We start from the raw sequence: 16,284 nt of genomic DNA on the forward strand, positions 1-16,284 counted from the left end.
AAGGGTGTCTGATAAATCAATAGATTTAAAATAAATGTAAATGTAACCTGTGATCTTTGTGGTCTTCTGGTTCATAGGTGAGTGTGTTACCCACTAGGCTACTACCACCCTAATTTTAATTAGAATATGTGTAACATGTTCATATATGTTCTATTACGTATTATTGTAATTTCAGGGTTTTTTCTCTGGTTTCCTTCATAACTCCTCGTCCCAAAGGTCTGCACCTCTTCAGACGTCCTCCAAAAGGACCAACATTATAAACCTTCATTCAGTATGTATGTAAAATGTATGTTGTCCCCTCCGTCCCCCGCGTCGCCGCGGCTCCCCCACCGAGTCGGAGCGGCGCGCGCCCGCGCCCGCGCGCACCCGCAGCAGACGCAACAGCGCGCGCGGACCGACGCGAGCGAGCGAGCGAGCGCGCGCGCGGCGCTTCCGCGCGACCGCCGGGCGCCCAGCACGCAAACGGTCACGCAGCCGCGCGACAACGGTCCGGGGCCGGCGGGGGAAGTGGCGGGTCCTCCGGTCGCGCACCTACTGGGCTGGAGCACGGTGAGTCTGTCTTTAACCCCCTCACCACAACTTTACCACACGCCGTTACCGCGAAGCAGCGTTTCACGTCCTCGTGAACTATGCAGACGACCTCGCGCCGATTTATGCGCATTTTCATGTTTTTTTGGCGTTGTATGTTGTTAAAATCTTATTTTGTGGTAAAATTTTCACTTCTTATGCCATTCTGTAGGTTTTTTTTCCCCTTTCCTACTTCCTATTTCCCGTTTTGTTTTTCAGTTATTATTCTTATTATAATATGTGTTCCATGATTTGAAGTAAAGGTGTCTTTTTTTTCTCTTATCAATCAGCAACCAAACGGATAAGAAAGCATCGGCTTTCCAGTCAGTGGACATCAACATCCGGAAGATTCCGCTTTGACAGTAAATGGACGTTTTTTTTTTTCAGCATTTAATGATGCCCTCTGCCCTACATTATTAATGCCATTTAAACCACGCCTTCGTAATTTAGTCTCACCCCGGGGGATGCTGTGGCCGTAATTTCATTACAAGTCCATCAGCGGGTGGAACTTATTGCCTCGTCCTGCTTGCCAGTCTTCAGAAGCCGCAGCTGTGCCACCCGGCGCGCTGACACTTGTCTCGTGTCCAGCAGTGAGATGGCCTAGCAAACCATGTCTCAGCTCTACTACCGACGCGCGGACAACTCGTCCTACCGGGACCGCATCCCGCTGCGCATCGTGCGCGCGGAGTCCGAGCTCTCGGCCCAGGAGAAGCTGTACCTGAACGCCGTGGAGAAGGGGGACTACGCCAGCGTCAAGCAGGCCCTGGAGGAGGCCGAGATCTACTTCAAGATCAACATCAACTGCGTCGACCCGCTGGGCCGCACGGCCCTGCTCATCGCCATCGAGAACGAGAACCTGGAGATCATCGAGCTGCTGCTCAGCTACAACGTCTACGTAGGGGACGCCTTGCTCCACGCCATCCGCAAGGAGGTGGTCGGCGCCGTGGAGCTGCTGCTCAACCACAAGAAGCCAAGGGGTGAGAAGCAGGTAGGCCTGCCCAGTGTGACCCACAGGTACATGTTAATCAGGCCAAACGACCAATCAATTTCATTTAATATTAAAACGAGCAAAGGCCGCCTCCCCTTCATGTTTACCGCCTTCCCATAAACACGGCTCTGCTGGGATTTCCGTTTTCTCATCCAAAGCGGCTTGAAATGGTCCCGTGCGCCTCTGAAGTTTACAAATGATTCGTGAGTCCTGTTTGGGGTAATGGTGCGTGGTGAATTCCGAGAACAGCTGTCCCGGAGAAGCAGAACGCGTCTCTGGGTTGTTATCGCGGCGGAACCCGCGGGTCACGTGGTGTCACGTGCCGTAATTTCTGCTGTCTTTCCAAACTAAATACCAAAAAGTATCAAATTGGCGATGTCCACATGTTCTTTTTCAATACTGAGTACAATACTTGGTAGCATCGGTTGCCGTATTGAGCCCTTTTTCTTATAATTGCTCCAATTAGAGCTGACCGATTATGCAATCGTGATTAGTGATCATGATAGAATTCCGGTCGAATATGCGAAATATATCTTCTAAACGGAGAACAGCTTGTCCTGCGTGTTCCGTGTGTGAACCAGACCGATTGGCCGAACTTGTTGGTAAAAATCTGTATCGGCCAACATGGGAAAATTGCCAAACCCTCGTGCCCTAGAGGTCCTGCTGGCGGGCCGCATGCCCACAACCGACTGGCGTGTTCAGGCCCTCCACCTGACTCACCCGCGTCGGCATCTCCCCCGCAGACCTGCCTGTTCGTGGACCGGCGGAGCTCGCGGCAGCGCGACAGCGGCCGTCTCCAATTAACGCCTCCCACTGATCGAGCTCGTCGCCGTACGGGGCGTCTGTACAGGAGCGAGCTAATTATTTCTGAGTGAGCGCTAAAGCGCAGGACGCCTCCTCGGTGGCCGCGTAACACCGAATGCTGGCCCACTGTTACCTCCAGCCGTCGCCCACCGTAGGAACCTGCATGCGTGTTTTCGTGGTTAATTGGCAGTCCGGTGTCTTCCAACGTGTCCTTTTTTATACCCGCCGTGGTGCGTGTTGAACTGTAAGATCGGCTGATTGCACGAGGGCCTCTTAGAGAGATGAGCTGATGGCAATTATTCAGCTTCCACCCTCCGATCACCGGCTCGTTCCCTCTCGGTGTGTCTCGTTCTGTCACCGTTTATCTCTCAGTTTCAGTGGTCCTCAATGGTCCAGTGGTTCAGTGGTCCTCAATGCTACATTTAGCTTCTTTGTTTTTTGTTTTTTTTTTTCAGAAATTTGCGTTGTGTTGGCACCATCAGAACACAATGCCAAATGAAGTCTTTGTGTGTTCTTCCTCGTTCTCTCTCTTTGTCTTGGACGATCTCTTTCATCCCCGCTTCCTTCTCCCTCTCTGTTCCCCCCTCAGTTACAAAGGATTATAATTATGCTGTTCAGTGTCCCTGCAGAGGATTGGTCCGTTTCATGTGTCTTTGCTCCAGACTGGCCAGCTTCACGCAACACCAACTCGTTCTGCTCTTTGTTCTTTCTGGAATTAGTTAGTTCCTAAAGCTTTACTAAAATTCAAGTTTCTGCAGTTTTTCCACATTTAAGAAAAGCACAGCCAGAGACATTTCATTTCAGGAGAACCAGGGGCCTTTTACAGGCTATTAAATGTCACATTCATGTTCTAATTTGAAGTACTAGTGCAAGTCCAAAATAAATATTGTCTGGACAGAGGAACTCAAATATTTACTTGACTCTACTTTGCTCCATTTACCAGTGCTTACACTGTTCGGTGTGTGTCTATCGTCCAGCTTCCTGTCACTTGACTGAATGCTTATCGGGTCGGCAGCGAGTTTAGGGTGGAGTTTGTTAAACGGCACTCTTCAGATGTTTAAACTGGAAGCAGGACGTATGCAGTGATGCCTTCACAGGCTGGGACATATCAGGGACAGAAAGTAAAAATCTCAACCAGTCCCATTACTGACCCACCAGCGAACTGGGTGCAGTTTTCCAAAATGATTGTAGGCTGTGCAGTTTTTTGGGGAATCACAATCCTGGTTGGCTGAGACCAAATTCTTGTTTTTCTCACTCTGTTCTAGCAGTATGTTTAATTTAAATCAGGACTTCAGACCATTTAGCCACAATCGGACTCCTACTTAAAAAATTGTCAATACAACGTTTCTGATAGAATTCTGAGGCATGCTTCAAAGATTTAACTTCGAAAGCCACATTATCATGTATATCAATAAATGCTATGTTTTCAACAACATTACAAAATACTGCAGAACAAACCAGATTTCCAGGTCATAAAAATGCTATTCTACATAATTACTGCATCCAAATTTACCTTTACTTACATAATGCTTGTATTTTTTTTCCCCCCAAGATTCCCAGTAGGGACACCCATAAAGGACACTCCATGACATTTGAGTCTTTGGAAGGGCTTGGGTACATCGTAATGTCCAGGCATTGAATGTCAGTGTGCATCATTTAGGGTACTCTATAAGACACCATGTCACATTTTATTCAGCCTAAGGGCACTCATTAAGTAGAGGGTATATTTGAGAGGTTCGAAGGGCAGCCAACAACATACGTTTTTGCCATAGTGGAGCGGCATTTCAGGGCAGTAGAGAAATCTTGGCAGTCACATTGCCAAAAACAGTCTGCAGTTGGTGACACATTTATTCAAGAAGTAAAATCATGACAATCATTCATATGTCTGCTAACCTCCATTAGTATGGGTCTAAAAAAACCTGGTCACCCTCAACAGAGTTTTGGCAAAATGACTAGTTTTAGTTCAAATCCATGTGAGCTTTATTGTCATTACAGCTATAAAGTGCACTTGTGTGACAAACACAAACTGGGCTACGAGAAGAACAAACGTAGAACGCAGGCAATGCAAGAAGACAGACAGCGCTAAAAACCAGTGAAATCAATAATGAAGTAAAAATTCATGCAAAATGGAACAGTGCAATAATAGATATTACTTTCTAAACTTTAAAGAGGTAGTGTGTGTGTGTGTGTTAGCCTGACTACTAAGGAAGAACTCTTTGTGCTTCACGTCAGGCCCCTGGACTCCGCTCAGAATAAACAGTATGGATCCTTGTGTTATGGCACATTTTTGAGTGCCCGCCCGTAGCTTTGATTTCTATAAAACCCGGTGCACCTCGCCAAGGAGCCGCAACGCGTCTGCTTCGTGTCTCGCTTCATCTGCAGGTCCCTCCGCTGCTGCTGGACAAGCAGTTTTCTGACTTCACCCCTGACATCACCCCCATCATCCTGGCCGCTCACACCAACAACTACGAGATCATCAAGCTGCTGGTGCAGAAGGGCGTGTCTGTGCCGCAGCCCCACGAGGTTCGCTGCAACTGCGTGGAGTGCGTGTCCAGCTCGGACGTGGACAGTCTGCGCAACTCGCGCTCCCGCCTCAACATATACAGGGCGCTGGCGTCGCCGTCGCTCGTCGCCCTGTCCAGCGAGGACCCCTTCCTCACCGCCTTCCAGCTCAGCTGGGAGCTGCAGGAGCTCAGCAAGGTGGAGAACGAGTTCAAGTCGGAGTACGAGGAGCTGTCGCACCAGTGCAAGCAGTTCGCCAAGGACCTGCTGGACCAGACGAGGAGCTCCCGCGAGCTGGAGCTCATCCTCAACTTCCGCGACAACATCAACCTGCTGCAGGACCAGAGCGCCAACGACCTGGCCCGCCTCAAACTCGCCATCAAGTACCGTCAGAAAGAGGTGAGGTGTGCAATCATGGTGAGGAAGATGGCCGCCGATGTCTGTGAAGTATTGTCATGCGGGGACGCAATAGGAGAAACAACACTTTTGTACGTTTTAATTCAGGTCACCAAGTGAAGAAATAGGTGTGTGAGGGTGGTGGCTTCCAGGCTGTGAAGGGGTGTGCTGTGTGGTGTCTCTCCTCCAATGGCAACTTGGCGCTGGAGCTCGACCAGGTGCTCTCTTGAGTGAGGAGACAGGGAGAGAACAAAATTAGCTGATGGACGAAGACGCTCTCCGTCAGTCACAAGTCCTGGCGGTCGTTGGCCTCGCTGCCATACGATCACGTGGTGACTGAGGTATACAGTTTACTGATGGCTGATGCCTTCATCTGCGCCATATTTGGAAGTTCAGAGTTGACCACTAACATCAGACCCAGTCTGACAGTTTTTATCTGCACAAGGACAAATTCTCTACCTCTGCAAATGGTGATAAACCTAGCAGGAGGTTTCGTCTGCCGTCCATGCATTTGGTGAAAATGTTCAACTTGTTTTTGATCACTGTTCAAGGGCGTAAATTTGGGTTTTATATTGGGGGGTGGCTTTCCTGGGAGGTGCTAGCGAAGGTTTGGCGTGCGCAAACCGGGGTGGGGGGGGTCTGGGAGTGGTTGGGGGTGATGGGTCGAATGTACAGAACGGCAAAGCGGCCACCGTTTACCACTTACGAAGCGCACTTTCTAGAACAGTGGTATAAAATATGTCGTTTTTTACAATACAATTTTTATGTGAAACACAATCAGGCATGTAGGAAACCCATGAAATGATGAATGTTTAAGTACCTTAAAAAAAATAACCCAGAATCCAAAACCTGATATTAATGCAGCATAATTGCAAATTACGCCTATGCCACTGTTACCACTTCTAATAAATGAGAAATCTAAATTAAACTTTGAGGCAAGATCTTCAGATGTGGTTTTGTTGAATGGGAATTGGGTTGGTGGTTACCTTCTTTTTCTCCTTCTGTTCGGTTTTCTACACTAGTTCCTTTGGGTTTATAACAGCACATGGACACCAAGACCAGCCATGACGAGCTCTTGGTGGGAAGCCATGTGTTGAGAATCCCGACCGAGCCAGAACTAATTTGTCCAAAGTTGCGGAGAGGTGGTGCAATGTGCCGGTCAAATAAATCATGTAGCGGTGTGGGAGGCTGTCAGCGTATTACATGGCAGATTTTACCGCTCGTGTTACAGTAACAGCTCTGGTAGTCGGAGGATAATTTCCTGCCATCGACATTCAGCGCCGTCACACCCCACTTAGTGTAGGTGGTAGTTGGGGAAATGTGGCGAGTAACACAAATGAATAGTGATGGGTAGCAGGAACGAGAAGGAAGTGGCTAAATTGTTATTTTCTCTTTTTTTTGCCATTCGAGGCAATCATTAATTAACACACAAGTTGGTTTGTCTTTGCAGCTTCTATGTTCTTGGGTAGATTTAAACCCTTTTGTGGCAGCAAAACGCATAACATGCATTTGATACATGCAAAACTGCCTTTAGGCCCTGTCCCTGACAGGTAATAGTTTATTTTTAATAAATACAGACTGTTGTTGCCCCCTTCTGAAACTGTACCTTCACTGCATCTAAATATGTTTTTTGAAAGGCTTCATTTTTATTTCAGCTGAATAGCCTTTCAGAACAGAAATCCTACCTGTGATGTGTAAGATTCATGATTAATTTTCTCATGCATGAATCTCTTGCAATCATACCTGAACACTGTAGACAGACACAAGTGGGTGTTGTGATCTGCGCACAAATAGAACCTGGTCTCGTGCATCGTCCAATTATTTCACACACGGCGCCGAAGGCGTCACGGCACCGGTGTCACCCTGCACCGTCCCTTTTCAGCCTCGCTATTAATGATGATGAGCCGGGAGGATCGTGACCCCAATTAAAGAGGCGATGGTGCTGTGGAGGAGGTCTGGGGGTGGAAGCTATATTGGAAATACCTGCACTACATCCAACCACACAGCCACATATTGAGGGGTGAGAACCATGGGGTATTATACCAACTTGACAGAAAAATACATATTAAAAAAAAAAAAAAAAACTATAACTATAATATTAGGAATTTATTAATTTTATATCATTCTATTATTTTGACATTATATTGAGCTGAGCAAAAGCTTTCATTTGATATTCACCAATGTGGTTCTCACATCTCTATATAGTCTATAAGTGACCAGATCTTATTCAGTGCTGAGACTATTGTCAAGGTTTGTGGCATGTTGGTAGGAGATTATGAGGCACAGCAGATGCTGGACCAGCTGATAAAGCTTCTAGAAGGTGCTGAAGGGAGCTGAGCTTGGTAAGAACCGGGCTGGACTCTCTGAGTGTTGTTGTATTCGAGAGATCGCAGAAGTTCATGGAACAGTCATGTTTTTTCCAATGAGTTCACCATGTTTTGGACGTAACCTGAGAAGCGTTGGCTGAGGTCATCAGCTGGGCTGCAGCAATGTGTCACCCTCAATTGCACAGGGTGACACACCAGCTCCCGCCATGGCGATTTAAAGAGTGCAGGGACCGGCTCTTTTCTCCCTGATGCCGCCATTAACGTGTTAATCACCTTCATTTTCCTGATTAGTGCCACGCTTCCGAAAGCTGGGAGCCCTGACCCCGGCGCCCGGTGCTCATCAGGGGAAAAAAAACAGATTGTCTGGGGATGAGGAACACTTGAAGTCATCTCAGAACGGACCTCGGCGCTCGACGAGAGCGCCACGGTGGTAATGAGGGTACATTTGGCCATAATTAGGTTAGAGGCATATTGATTTCCGTTGCAGCCCTCACATGCCCATCAGATTGCAGAGTGCAGACACCCCCCCTCCCCCGAGAGAAGGGAAAATTTGTTTATCAAGAGTAGTTCAGCTTTGTCCCATTTTTTTCCGCCCTCCTCCCAACTTATTGCTCCTCATGTAGCGCATATGTTTAGGGCAAATGGGCCTTCCTCCATTTTGGTTATTTATTGGTGACATTAGCAGCTGGATCACCATTTCTAGAGGAGAACACAGACAGAGATTGAATTGGCGGTGGTTTTCAGCGCTCCCCAGGGTGGGGAGTGAGTGGGAAGTTAGCAGCATTAGGTGCTAACTGTTGCCAGTCTGTCTCCCGAACTCATTTGACATTATTGTGCAGCAGAGGCGCGTCGTGCCTTCGCCTTGCTGGGACTCGATGGTGGGTGGCAGGAGAAACGCAGGGCGGCTGGACGGGGAGGCCGTTCCAGCGCGGTTCTTTTTATATCTGGGTCAGTTTGCTGTCGACTGCAGTCAAACAATCGGGTACTTTCGGGAGAGCATTTCCTTAGGTACAAATTAAGAAGCTTTCTGCGGTGTAATGGTTTACGATTGAATGTTGAATTAAATTTTTTCCCTATGACATTATATAAAAATGGTCTCATTAATAGGATAGTATAGTAGGAAAGTGGGGCACCGGTGGCGTAGTTAGTAAGGAAGCAGACTTGCAATCGAAAGGTTGGGGTTTCATAAATACTTCTTTCACCCGGAAAATTGCTTTTTTCGGCAGCAAAGTTTAGAATGGGAAAAGCCTGATTTCTGCTCCCGCATTCTGGACACTTATGTCACATGTACTTCCATCATTAAGGATTGTGTTTCTTCCTTGTTTCTTTATTTAAGTAAATCCTATACCATTTGATGCTACACCAGCAAACAAGTTTCTGGCGTAGTGCTGTACCTAGTGCAGCAGTTTAAAAATAGTGGCCAAAAAATTAGTGAGTGGGTCTTGAAATTCGAGTAAATTCGGGTAAATTCGAGAGTTATGTTTGACGACAGTGTAACAAGCCATTCTTTATTTTACTCCATTTTATTTTTTTTTGCTACCGTCCCCATTTGCAGGAAAATAAGTTCAAATACAAACACATGGACATGTTGCAATGACAAGTCATAATCCATAATGTTTTGTAGAAAATGTCCATGTACACGGTCAAAAATTACAATTAGTCCTTTCAATCATGGACATTTGGTGTACTGCAATATTATTCTGTATTAGTCATAGTTTTTTGAGGTATTGCTAAAGTTCTCTATCTTCCTAACTTAATCCATGTCTCTTCCTTTCTCACCCTGAATCCCTGCCCATCTCCTCTGTTCTCCTCAGTTTGTGGCCCAGCCTAATTGCCAGCAGCTCTTGGCGTCGCGGTGGTATGACGAGTTCCCTGGCTGGCGACGGCGCCACTGGGCGGGGAAGTTCATCACCTGTGTCTTCATCGGCTTCATGTTTCCTGTGTTTTCTATGTGCTACCTGGTGGCCCCTAAGAGCCGATACGGCCTCTTCATCCGCAAGCCCTTCATCAAGTTCATCTGCCACACTGCCTCCTATCTGACCTTCCTCTTCCTCCTCCTCCTCGCCTCCCAGCACATAGTCTCCAATGACTCCCACCGCCAGGGCCCTATGCCCACTGCCGTCGAGTGGATGATCCTACCCTGGGTAATAGGTACATGCAGTCTTTAATTATTAAAATATTAAAGAAACATTCAATATATAACAAATGTGAGTACAATTCTTTCCATTGGTCAACACTGAAGATATGATACTTACAATATAAAGTGGTCAGTGTACAGCTGTGTACAACCCATCAAAATAACTAAGCACACCACACAGCCATTAATGTCAGAACCACTGGCAACAAAAGTAAGTACACCCCATAAAATGGAAAAATGTGAGGGGTGTGCTCACTTTTGTTAGATACTGTAGGTCAAATCAATTTATTATGCAATTAAGAAGGGCTTCAATGAAGATGGGTCTATTTTAGCTTGTTTTATGCAGAGCTGAATGAGGAAGAGCTACCTGAATTTGAAAAGAGAATGTAGAGCTGATGCATTTCCTGTGACTGGTGGAGCACCATTCCGAAGAATCCTGTTGAAGAGGCATTCATGGTTGACAAATAATGAGCTGAAGCATGAAATCTAAGCTGCTATTTATGACCGAGGCTGTTTCCAGCTATTAGAGTCAGCAACACCCTCTCACCTCACTCAAGTGGTGCTTAAGCGACTCGGATAAACAGAAATTATTCAAAAATTATGTTTCACTAACACTTAACCCATTTTTTTTTTATAAACGCTGCCTTTAATCAAGGAAAAGTGATTTGATTTTTATATTATTGCAGGTTTCATATGGACAGAGATCAAGCAGATGTGGGACGGTGGGTTCCAGGATTATATCCACGACTGGTGGAATCTTATGGACTTTGTCATGAACTCATTATACCTGGCAACCATATCTCTCAAGATTGTTGCTTTGTTTAAGGTACAATTTGAAAGGGTTCCCATATGCGAAATTATTCCTACATGCTAATGTTAATTATAAATTCCATTATTTCTGTGTGTTACATTCAAACAGGTTGGATTTAATTATGTGCTATTTCTCAACTGATTTTAACCTGAAAGCATGTTGTAAGTCGCTCTAGACATGGCCGTAAATGTAAATCACAATTGCACCCTATTAAATATACAATTACAATTGTTTGTATTGATAATTATTATTATAAGGTAGAATTAAATTATTCATTTTGGACTATTATATTTTATTAAACCCCATTAAAATGTTTTCCGGAATTACTATAAATAATGACCACCAGTAAACCCTCTATTTATTCATTAATTTTCTTCTAATCCCCAGTACAGTGGCTCTAAACCCAGGGAGCAATGGGAGATGTGGCACCCGACGCTGGTGGCCGAGGCGGTGTTCGCCATTGCCAACATCTTCAGCTCCCTCCGCCTCATCTCGCTGTTCACAGCCAACTCTCACCTGGGTCCACTGCAGATCTCGCTGGGCCGCATGCTCCTCGACATTCTCAAGTTCCTCTTCATCTACTGTCTGGTGCTTCTGGCCTTCGCCAACGGCCTCAACCAGCTCTACTTCTACTATGAAAGCCGTGAGGGGAACGGGTGCATGGGCATCCGCTGTGAACGTCAGAACAATGCTTTTTCAACGTAAGTCTAAGTCCTCCAGAACCCCCTTATCCCATCCTCCTGGATTATATAAATAAAAATATATTATAAATATAAGTTGCATTTCATTTCTTTACACACAATACAATTATGTTCGAATATCCAATAACTATTACATTTATTAGATATTTATTCTAAAAACTGTTCTCTGTAATGTAACAATAATGCAATAATTGTTATAAATGTAACAATGACAAGGGATCTGACATAAGTTCAGAAGTGATCTCAAAACTGATGATTTCTTTTAGGTTATTTGAGACACTACAGTCTCTGTTTTGGTCCATATTTGGCTTGATCAATCTGTATGTGACCAACGTCAAGGCTGACCACAAGTTTACTGAGTTTGTTGGTGCGACCATGTTTGGTACCTACAACATAATCTCATTGGTCGTGCTCCTCAACATGCTGATTGCCATGATGAACAACTCCTACCAGCACATTGCCGTGAGTGTCATGTGCATGTGTGTTTCACCATATTCACATTTTAAATGTTGCCTGTCAATTAACTTCCAAGTTCTTAGCAATTCGTAGCAGCAGAGTTCTAACATTCTCGACACTCTCAACATTATTGACAAAGATTCCTTTTGCTTTTCTTTATCTTAAAGGATCATGCAGACATCGAGTGGAAGTTTGCGAGAACCAAGCTGTGGATGAGTTATTTTGAAGAGGGAGGAACCTTGCCCACTCCCTTCAACATCATCCCCAGCCCCAAATCCATATGGTACCTCATTCAGTGGATAAAGAGGAACATTTTCAAGAAGAAGGAAAAACGAACAGAGACGTTTGGAGTGTTAGGGGTGAGGCTTCGTTTGTGTGTGTGTTTGTGATTGTGTACACGCCTGAATCATCTCAGAATGATGACTTTACTGGAATTGGTAGTATGAGATGATGAGAATTGGATTTGTTCCAGGTCATTAGCATCCAGGAAATGCAATGTTCTCCTCTGCAGTTCTGTAAATTGCATGGGTGTCATAAAATTTCCAGGATCTTTTTTTTTTTTAAGATCTGCATGCACTGACAACACATGGCACAAAGCAAAATAGATGCAAGTGGCTACAAAGAGCATCTAAAGACCTTTTTATACTTTGTTCCCTTCAATAGAGACGGGCAGCAGAAAATGTACGAATCAATCACCAGTATCAGGTAATGAATCCAGGCGAGTATGAACATCACGGCATTCATTGTAGCACATTGTGTGACGTAGTTTCTACTTGTTATAGGAGGTCCTGAGGAACTTGGTGAAACGATACGTAGCAGCAAGAATCAGAGATGCCAAGACTGAAGAGGGTCTCACAGAAGAGAATTTTAAGGTGACTGAGTATCATGTAAATGTTTTCAAGTACCTGAAAATCCATTCTAAAATGTAAAAATCCTCTGAAAAAATTCTGAAAATATTATCAAAATGGGACAATCAATCAATCAAAATAAAAAAAAATGTATAGCAGTTTATCTGACACCCTTATCCAAAGTGACTTACAATCAGTAGCTACAGGGACAGTCTCCCTGGAGACATGTCTTGTTCAGGGACACAATGTTAGTAAGTGGGGTTTGAACCTGGGACTTACCACCCGTGGTAGATGTACAATATATGTTTCTTATTTCGGACTCTTCTATCACCCAGGAGCTGAAGCAGGACATCTCCAGCTTCCGATATGAGGTGATGGGAATGATGAAGGGCAACAAGTCTTGTGTGCCAGGACCCAAACTTTCTTCCTCCAGTTCAGCTTCCAACCTCAACCACCCAGACCACCTGCTGCCTGTCCCTGTCAACTCAGGAACTGCACTTAGTCTACATGACGTGTCTACTTTGCTGCAGCACCACCATCACCACGTTCTGGACAGCAACAGGGAGCCGGTGAGCAGCCTGGCCAATGGCTCGGTGAGCCCATCTCCAGATGCTCCGTCTTCATCCCCAGTTTCCTTTCCCATTTCCACCAAAGACCGAGCCACCAGGAAGGAATTTCCGAAAGATTTAACAGACTTCAGCCTGTTCCAGAAAAGTGGCAGGAAGTGCAGCCTGGGCCCCAGCCAAAGCAAGATCTACTCCGTCTCAGAAGAGGTTAATGAGACAGATGTAGAGAAGGCAGATGAAGGGGCGAGTGTGGAGGAGAAGGAGCAGGATGTGGTGGAAGAGGAGGCGATACAGCAACACGCTGAACAGGAAATAGGGGAGGGGGATCTACTGATGGACTCAGTAGAGGAGATGCTGGAGGAAGAGGAGACCCAGGATAATGTGAAAGAGCAGCTGCTCCTGGAGACAGAAGATTCAGATCGGTGAAACATATCTCACTGAGGAGACAAAGAGAACTGAGGAGAGAGGAGATCATTCCTACTGCTGCAGTGGAAGGACAAGGATCGGATAGACCTCATCATTGTGAGATGTTTCCACTGGACGTTTTCTTCATGTCTCAGGGAAAGAAAAAACCTGTGGTGGAATCAGGGTGGCTAAGGGTTTTTGTATGACCAAAGAACCATGTTCCTCCAGGACAATAAACAGCTTCTCTCTGGACTCTTGTATCACCCAGGAGCTGAAGCAGGACATCTCCAGCTTCTGCTATGAGGTGATGGGAATGATGAAGCAATACGAGCAATAGCTGTACCCTCCACAGGCCCTGCACTCTGCTGTCCATCAGTGTTCTTGTTCTTTTGCACAGTCACCTGTCAGAACACAACCAGTGCTACAATTGTCCTTCTTTCACAGGGACATGAGATATTCAAAGGCTTTGGTCTTACTAAACCAAAGCCTGATCATGGCTCTCTAAAGACTTTTGCAGCTAATCTGCTGTACAAATTCTTGTTTTCCAAATGTAGGTGGGACATCAAAGGATGAGACGGAAAGTGTCTTCTATGCAACCACATTTCCAAGCGATCTCAGTTTCACGCCGGACAGACGGTTGATTTTGGCTCTCGATAATTTATTTATTTAATAGCAGAATGTTTCACCGAAGACTACAAGCTGTCTGCAGGAAGTCACATGACTGCTTGTGAGGGCCACCCTCACTATACGGCTTTATACACTCATATTTGTGTTTAAAAAGTGTGTTATGCTATCAGAAACAGACATGACTTTACTATAGTACTGTTCCTTAACATTTGTGTTCCAAGAGTAGGGAGTAGGGATGCGGACTGAATTAATAAACATAAATATGTGAGAAATAAATGCCTTCGCGACTTTGTTTCACCGCGCATTGTGTTTTCAGCGATGGGTCGCGACGGCAGCCATTGCTTTTTGCATCTGAGTGAGACCCAGATGCTCTCTGAAAGCCCACGTTTCCTCACCTCTGCGCTGAAAGAGACACATGACCCAGGCCCCTCGCTAAAAACCAATCATTTTCTCCCTGTTTCCATGGCGACGCAAAGTGGAAAGTTCTCTCTTCCTAATTACCGTATTTCATCCGCAACTTGCTGTGTAGGCCACATGCTGGCTTCAATTAAGCTTAAAAGAGAAGCCGGCGAGTTCCACTTTATTACCTATCAAAGCCACATTTGAAGTGCGCTTCAGGCATTTGGGCTCAAGGTAAATATTCAGTGAAGGAGCAGGTATTGTAACGTTGGGAGGGAAACAATCTTAAGTCGCCTGCTTCGCAAAAAGCCAATGCAACACATGCAAGAAGAATATACAATGCTGCTCCTGCATGCTCTCCTAGCATGATGTTCGGCTAATGTGGCTGCTAATTGTGATCCGATTACATTTGAAGTGGAACACCCACAAATAAACGGTTTAGAATTGCGTTTTGTGACTCAACTGTGCACATTAGGCTAACTGGTTGGATTTCAGTGCCATTTTCACCTTTGGTGAAGAATTGAGTCTTTCCCGCTCTTCAACGAAATAGTCCTAATTACAGTAAAGTTTCTAAACTGTGTTCTAAAATGTGAAGAAGGCCTAAAGTTGGGACACGCTACTTTCACTGGTAATGTGAAACTGGCTTTAATATGTTGTTTTGGGGTTACACTTAAATAGCTACTGAGACTTTTTGCTTTTGGGAAATAAACACAGGCAAAAAAGAAACGAAGAGCAACCAGTGGGTTTCTTATCTTCTCGCTCTCGCATCTGACAATGCAAAGATGAATCATGAAACATGGTGATAACGTTGGGCTTTGCAAGAGGCGTCTCTTGGCCTCTTGGAGCCCACTGCAGCTTGAGCGTATTAAAAGTTCATACGGCTCTGGTATTTACTACCGAAACTCCGTCCCAAACACATAACACACCACCACTGGAGACATATCCCAGCGTCCCTGTCCAAATGTTTTATAAGTGTACTGGCAAGCGAGAAAGGAGAAAAAGAAACACCGTGCATATGTGTGTACAGTATATAAGGCTCCCTGCTGAGGCTATGGGTGTTTAACCACACAGTATATATTTTAACCACCATGCGATATGTAAATGCGGAAGTGAGTGCCACGGGACGTGTCCAACTCATCCCCATTCTCTAGGTGATCTTCTCAGGATCAGTATTAATGTCTGGTTTTTCATGCTAGTGTGTAATTGAATGTTGGCTACCTCTCTCTCTATGGCACAACACAAAGTCACTTTTTCTATTACTTATTTTCTGTTCTTATTTTCTCTTGTTGCTTTGAGCATGCTTTTTAGGACAAAATAGTACCCCTTGAGATTAATAAAGCTTTATCTTATCTTATCTTATTTTATATTAGATAACAGCTTAAGTTTCAAATCTCTCCATCTCTCACAAAAAAACTGAAACTGTAATACCTCCTAACATGAAATTGCATAGATATCATACTTGCAGCATGGGACCAGGTTTGAACACGTTGCGTATGTTGTTGTATAGGTGTTATTTTCCAGCAATAAACTAGCTGTATAGCCATCCTTTCAAGGGCACGGGTCAACATGTCTGCCCAGGAATGTGTACCGCATGCAATTCATCATACACCGTTCCATGCACCGCAGCAGAGGAGTGGTAAAATTATTATAGGCCAGTGGTCTTGAAAACGGCATATTATGATGTTGCAGGACAGGGTTCATAAAGTATTTTCCGATGCACCACATGCAATTGTGCACCCACCCGTCATCA

At 45.2% G+C, this 16,284-nt stretch overlaps 1 protein-coding gene across 4 annotated transcripts; it reads left to right on the plus strand.

Annotated features, from left to right (window-relative positions):
* Positions 1-406: 406 nt before the first annotated feature.
* On the plus strand, positions 407-14,396 carry trpc4b (transient receptor potential cation channel, subfamily C, member 4b). 4 transcript variants are annotated; one of them, XM_028962115.1, is made up of 12 exons: positions 407-549; positions 858-929; positions 1,018-1,555; positions 4,742-5,260; positions 9,399-9,735; positions 10,408-10,547; positions 10,920-11,233; positions 11,500-11,695; positions 11,857-12,048; positions 12,353-12,394; positions 12,472-12,561; positions 12,873-14,396. In XM_028962115.1, exons 3-12 carry the CDS (start codon positions 1,178-1,180, stop codon positions 13,527-13,529), a joined length of 2,865 nt encoding a protein of 954 aa, XP_028817948.1. In that variant the 5' UTR covers positions 407-549; positions 858-929; positions 1,018-1,177; the 3' UTR covers positions 13,530-14,396. The 4 variants fall into 4 exon arrangements, with proteins under 4 accessions (XP_028817948.1, XP_028817949.1, XP_028817951.1 ...); XM_028962116.1 differs by having other exon boundaries at positions 1,159-1,555; XM_028962118.1 differs by lacking the exon at positions 407-549 and having other exon boundaries at positions 911-929; positions 1,156-1,555.
* Positions 14,397-16,284: the final 1,888 nt, after the last annotated feature.

Source organism: Denticeps clupeoides, chromosome 19 (assembly GCF_900700375.1).
Source record: "Denticeps clupeoides chromosome 19, fDenClu1.1, whole genome shotgun sequence".
Classification (NCBI taxonomy): domain Eukaryota; kingdom Metazoa; phylum Chordata; class Actinopteri; order Clupeiformes; family Denticipitidae; genus Denticeps; species Denticeps clupeoides.

Excerpts from the sequence above, each read along its gene's own strand:
- trpc4b (XM_028962115.1), top strand. The coding sequence starts at position 1,178 with ATGTCTCAGCTCTACTACCGACGCGCGGACAACTCGTCCTACCGGGAC. Across the intron at positions 1,556-4,741 it reads AGCCAAGGGGTGAGAAGCAG|GTCCCTCCGCTGCTGCTGGA; the intron begins GTAGGCCTGCCC and ends CTTCATCTGCAG. Across the intron at positions 11,234-11,499 it reads CAGAACAATGCTTTTTCAAC|GTTATTTGAGACACTACAGT; the intron begins GTAAGTCTAAGT and ends GATTTCTTTTAG.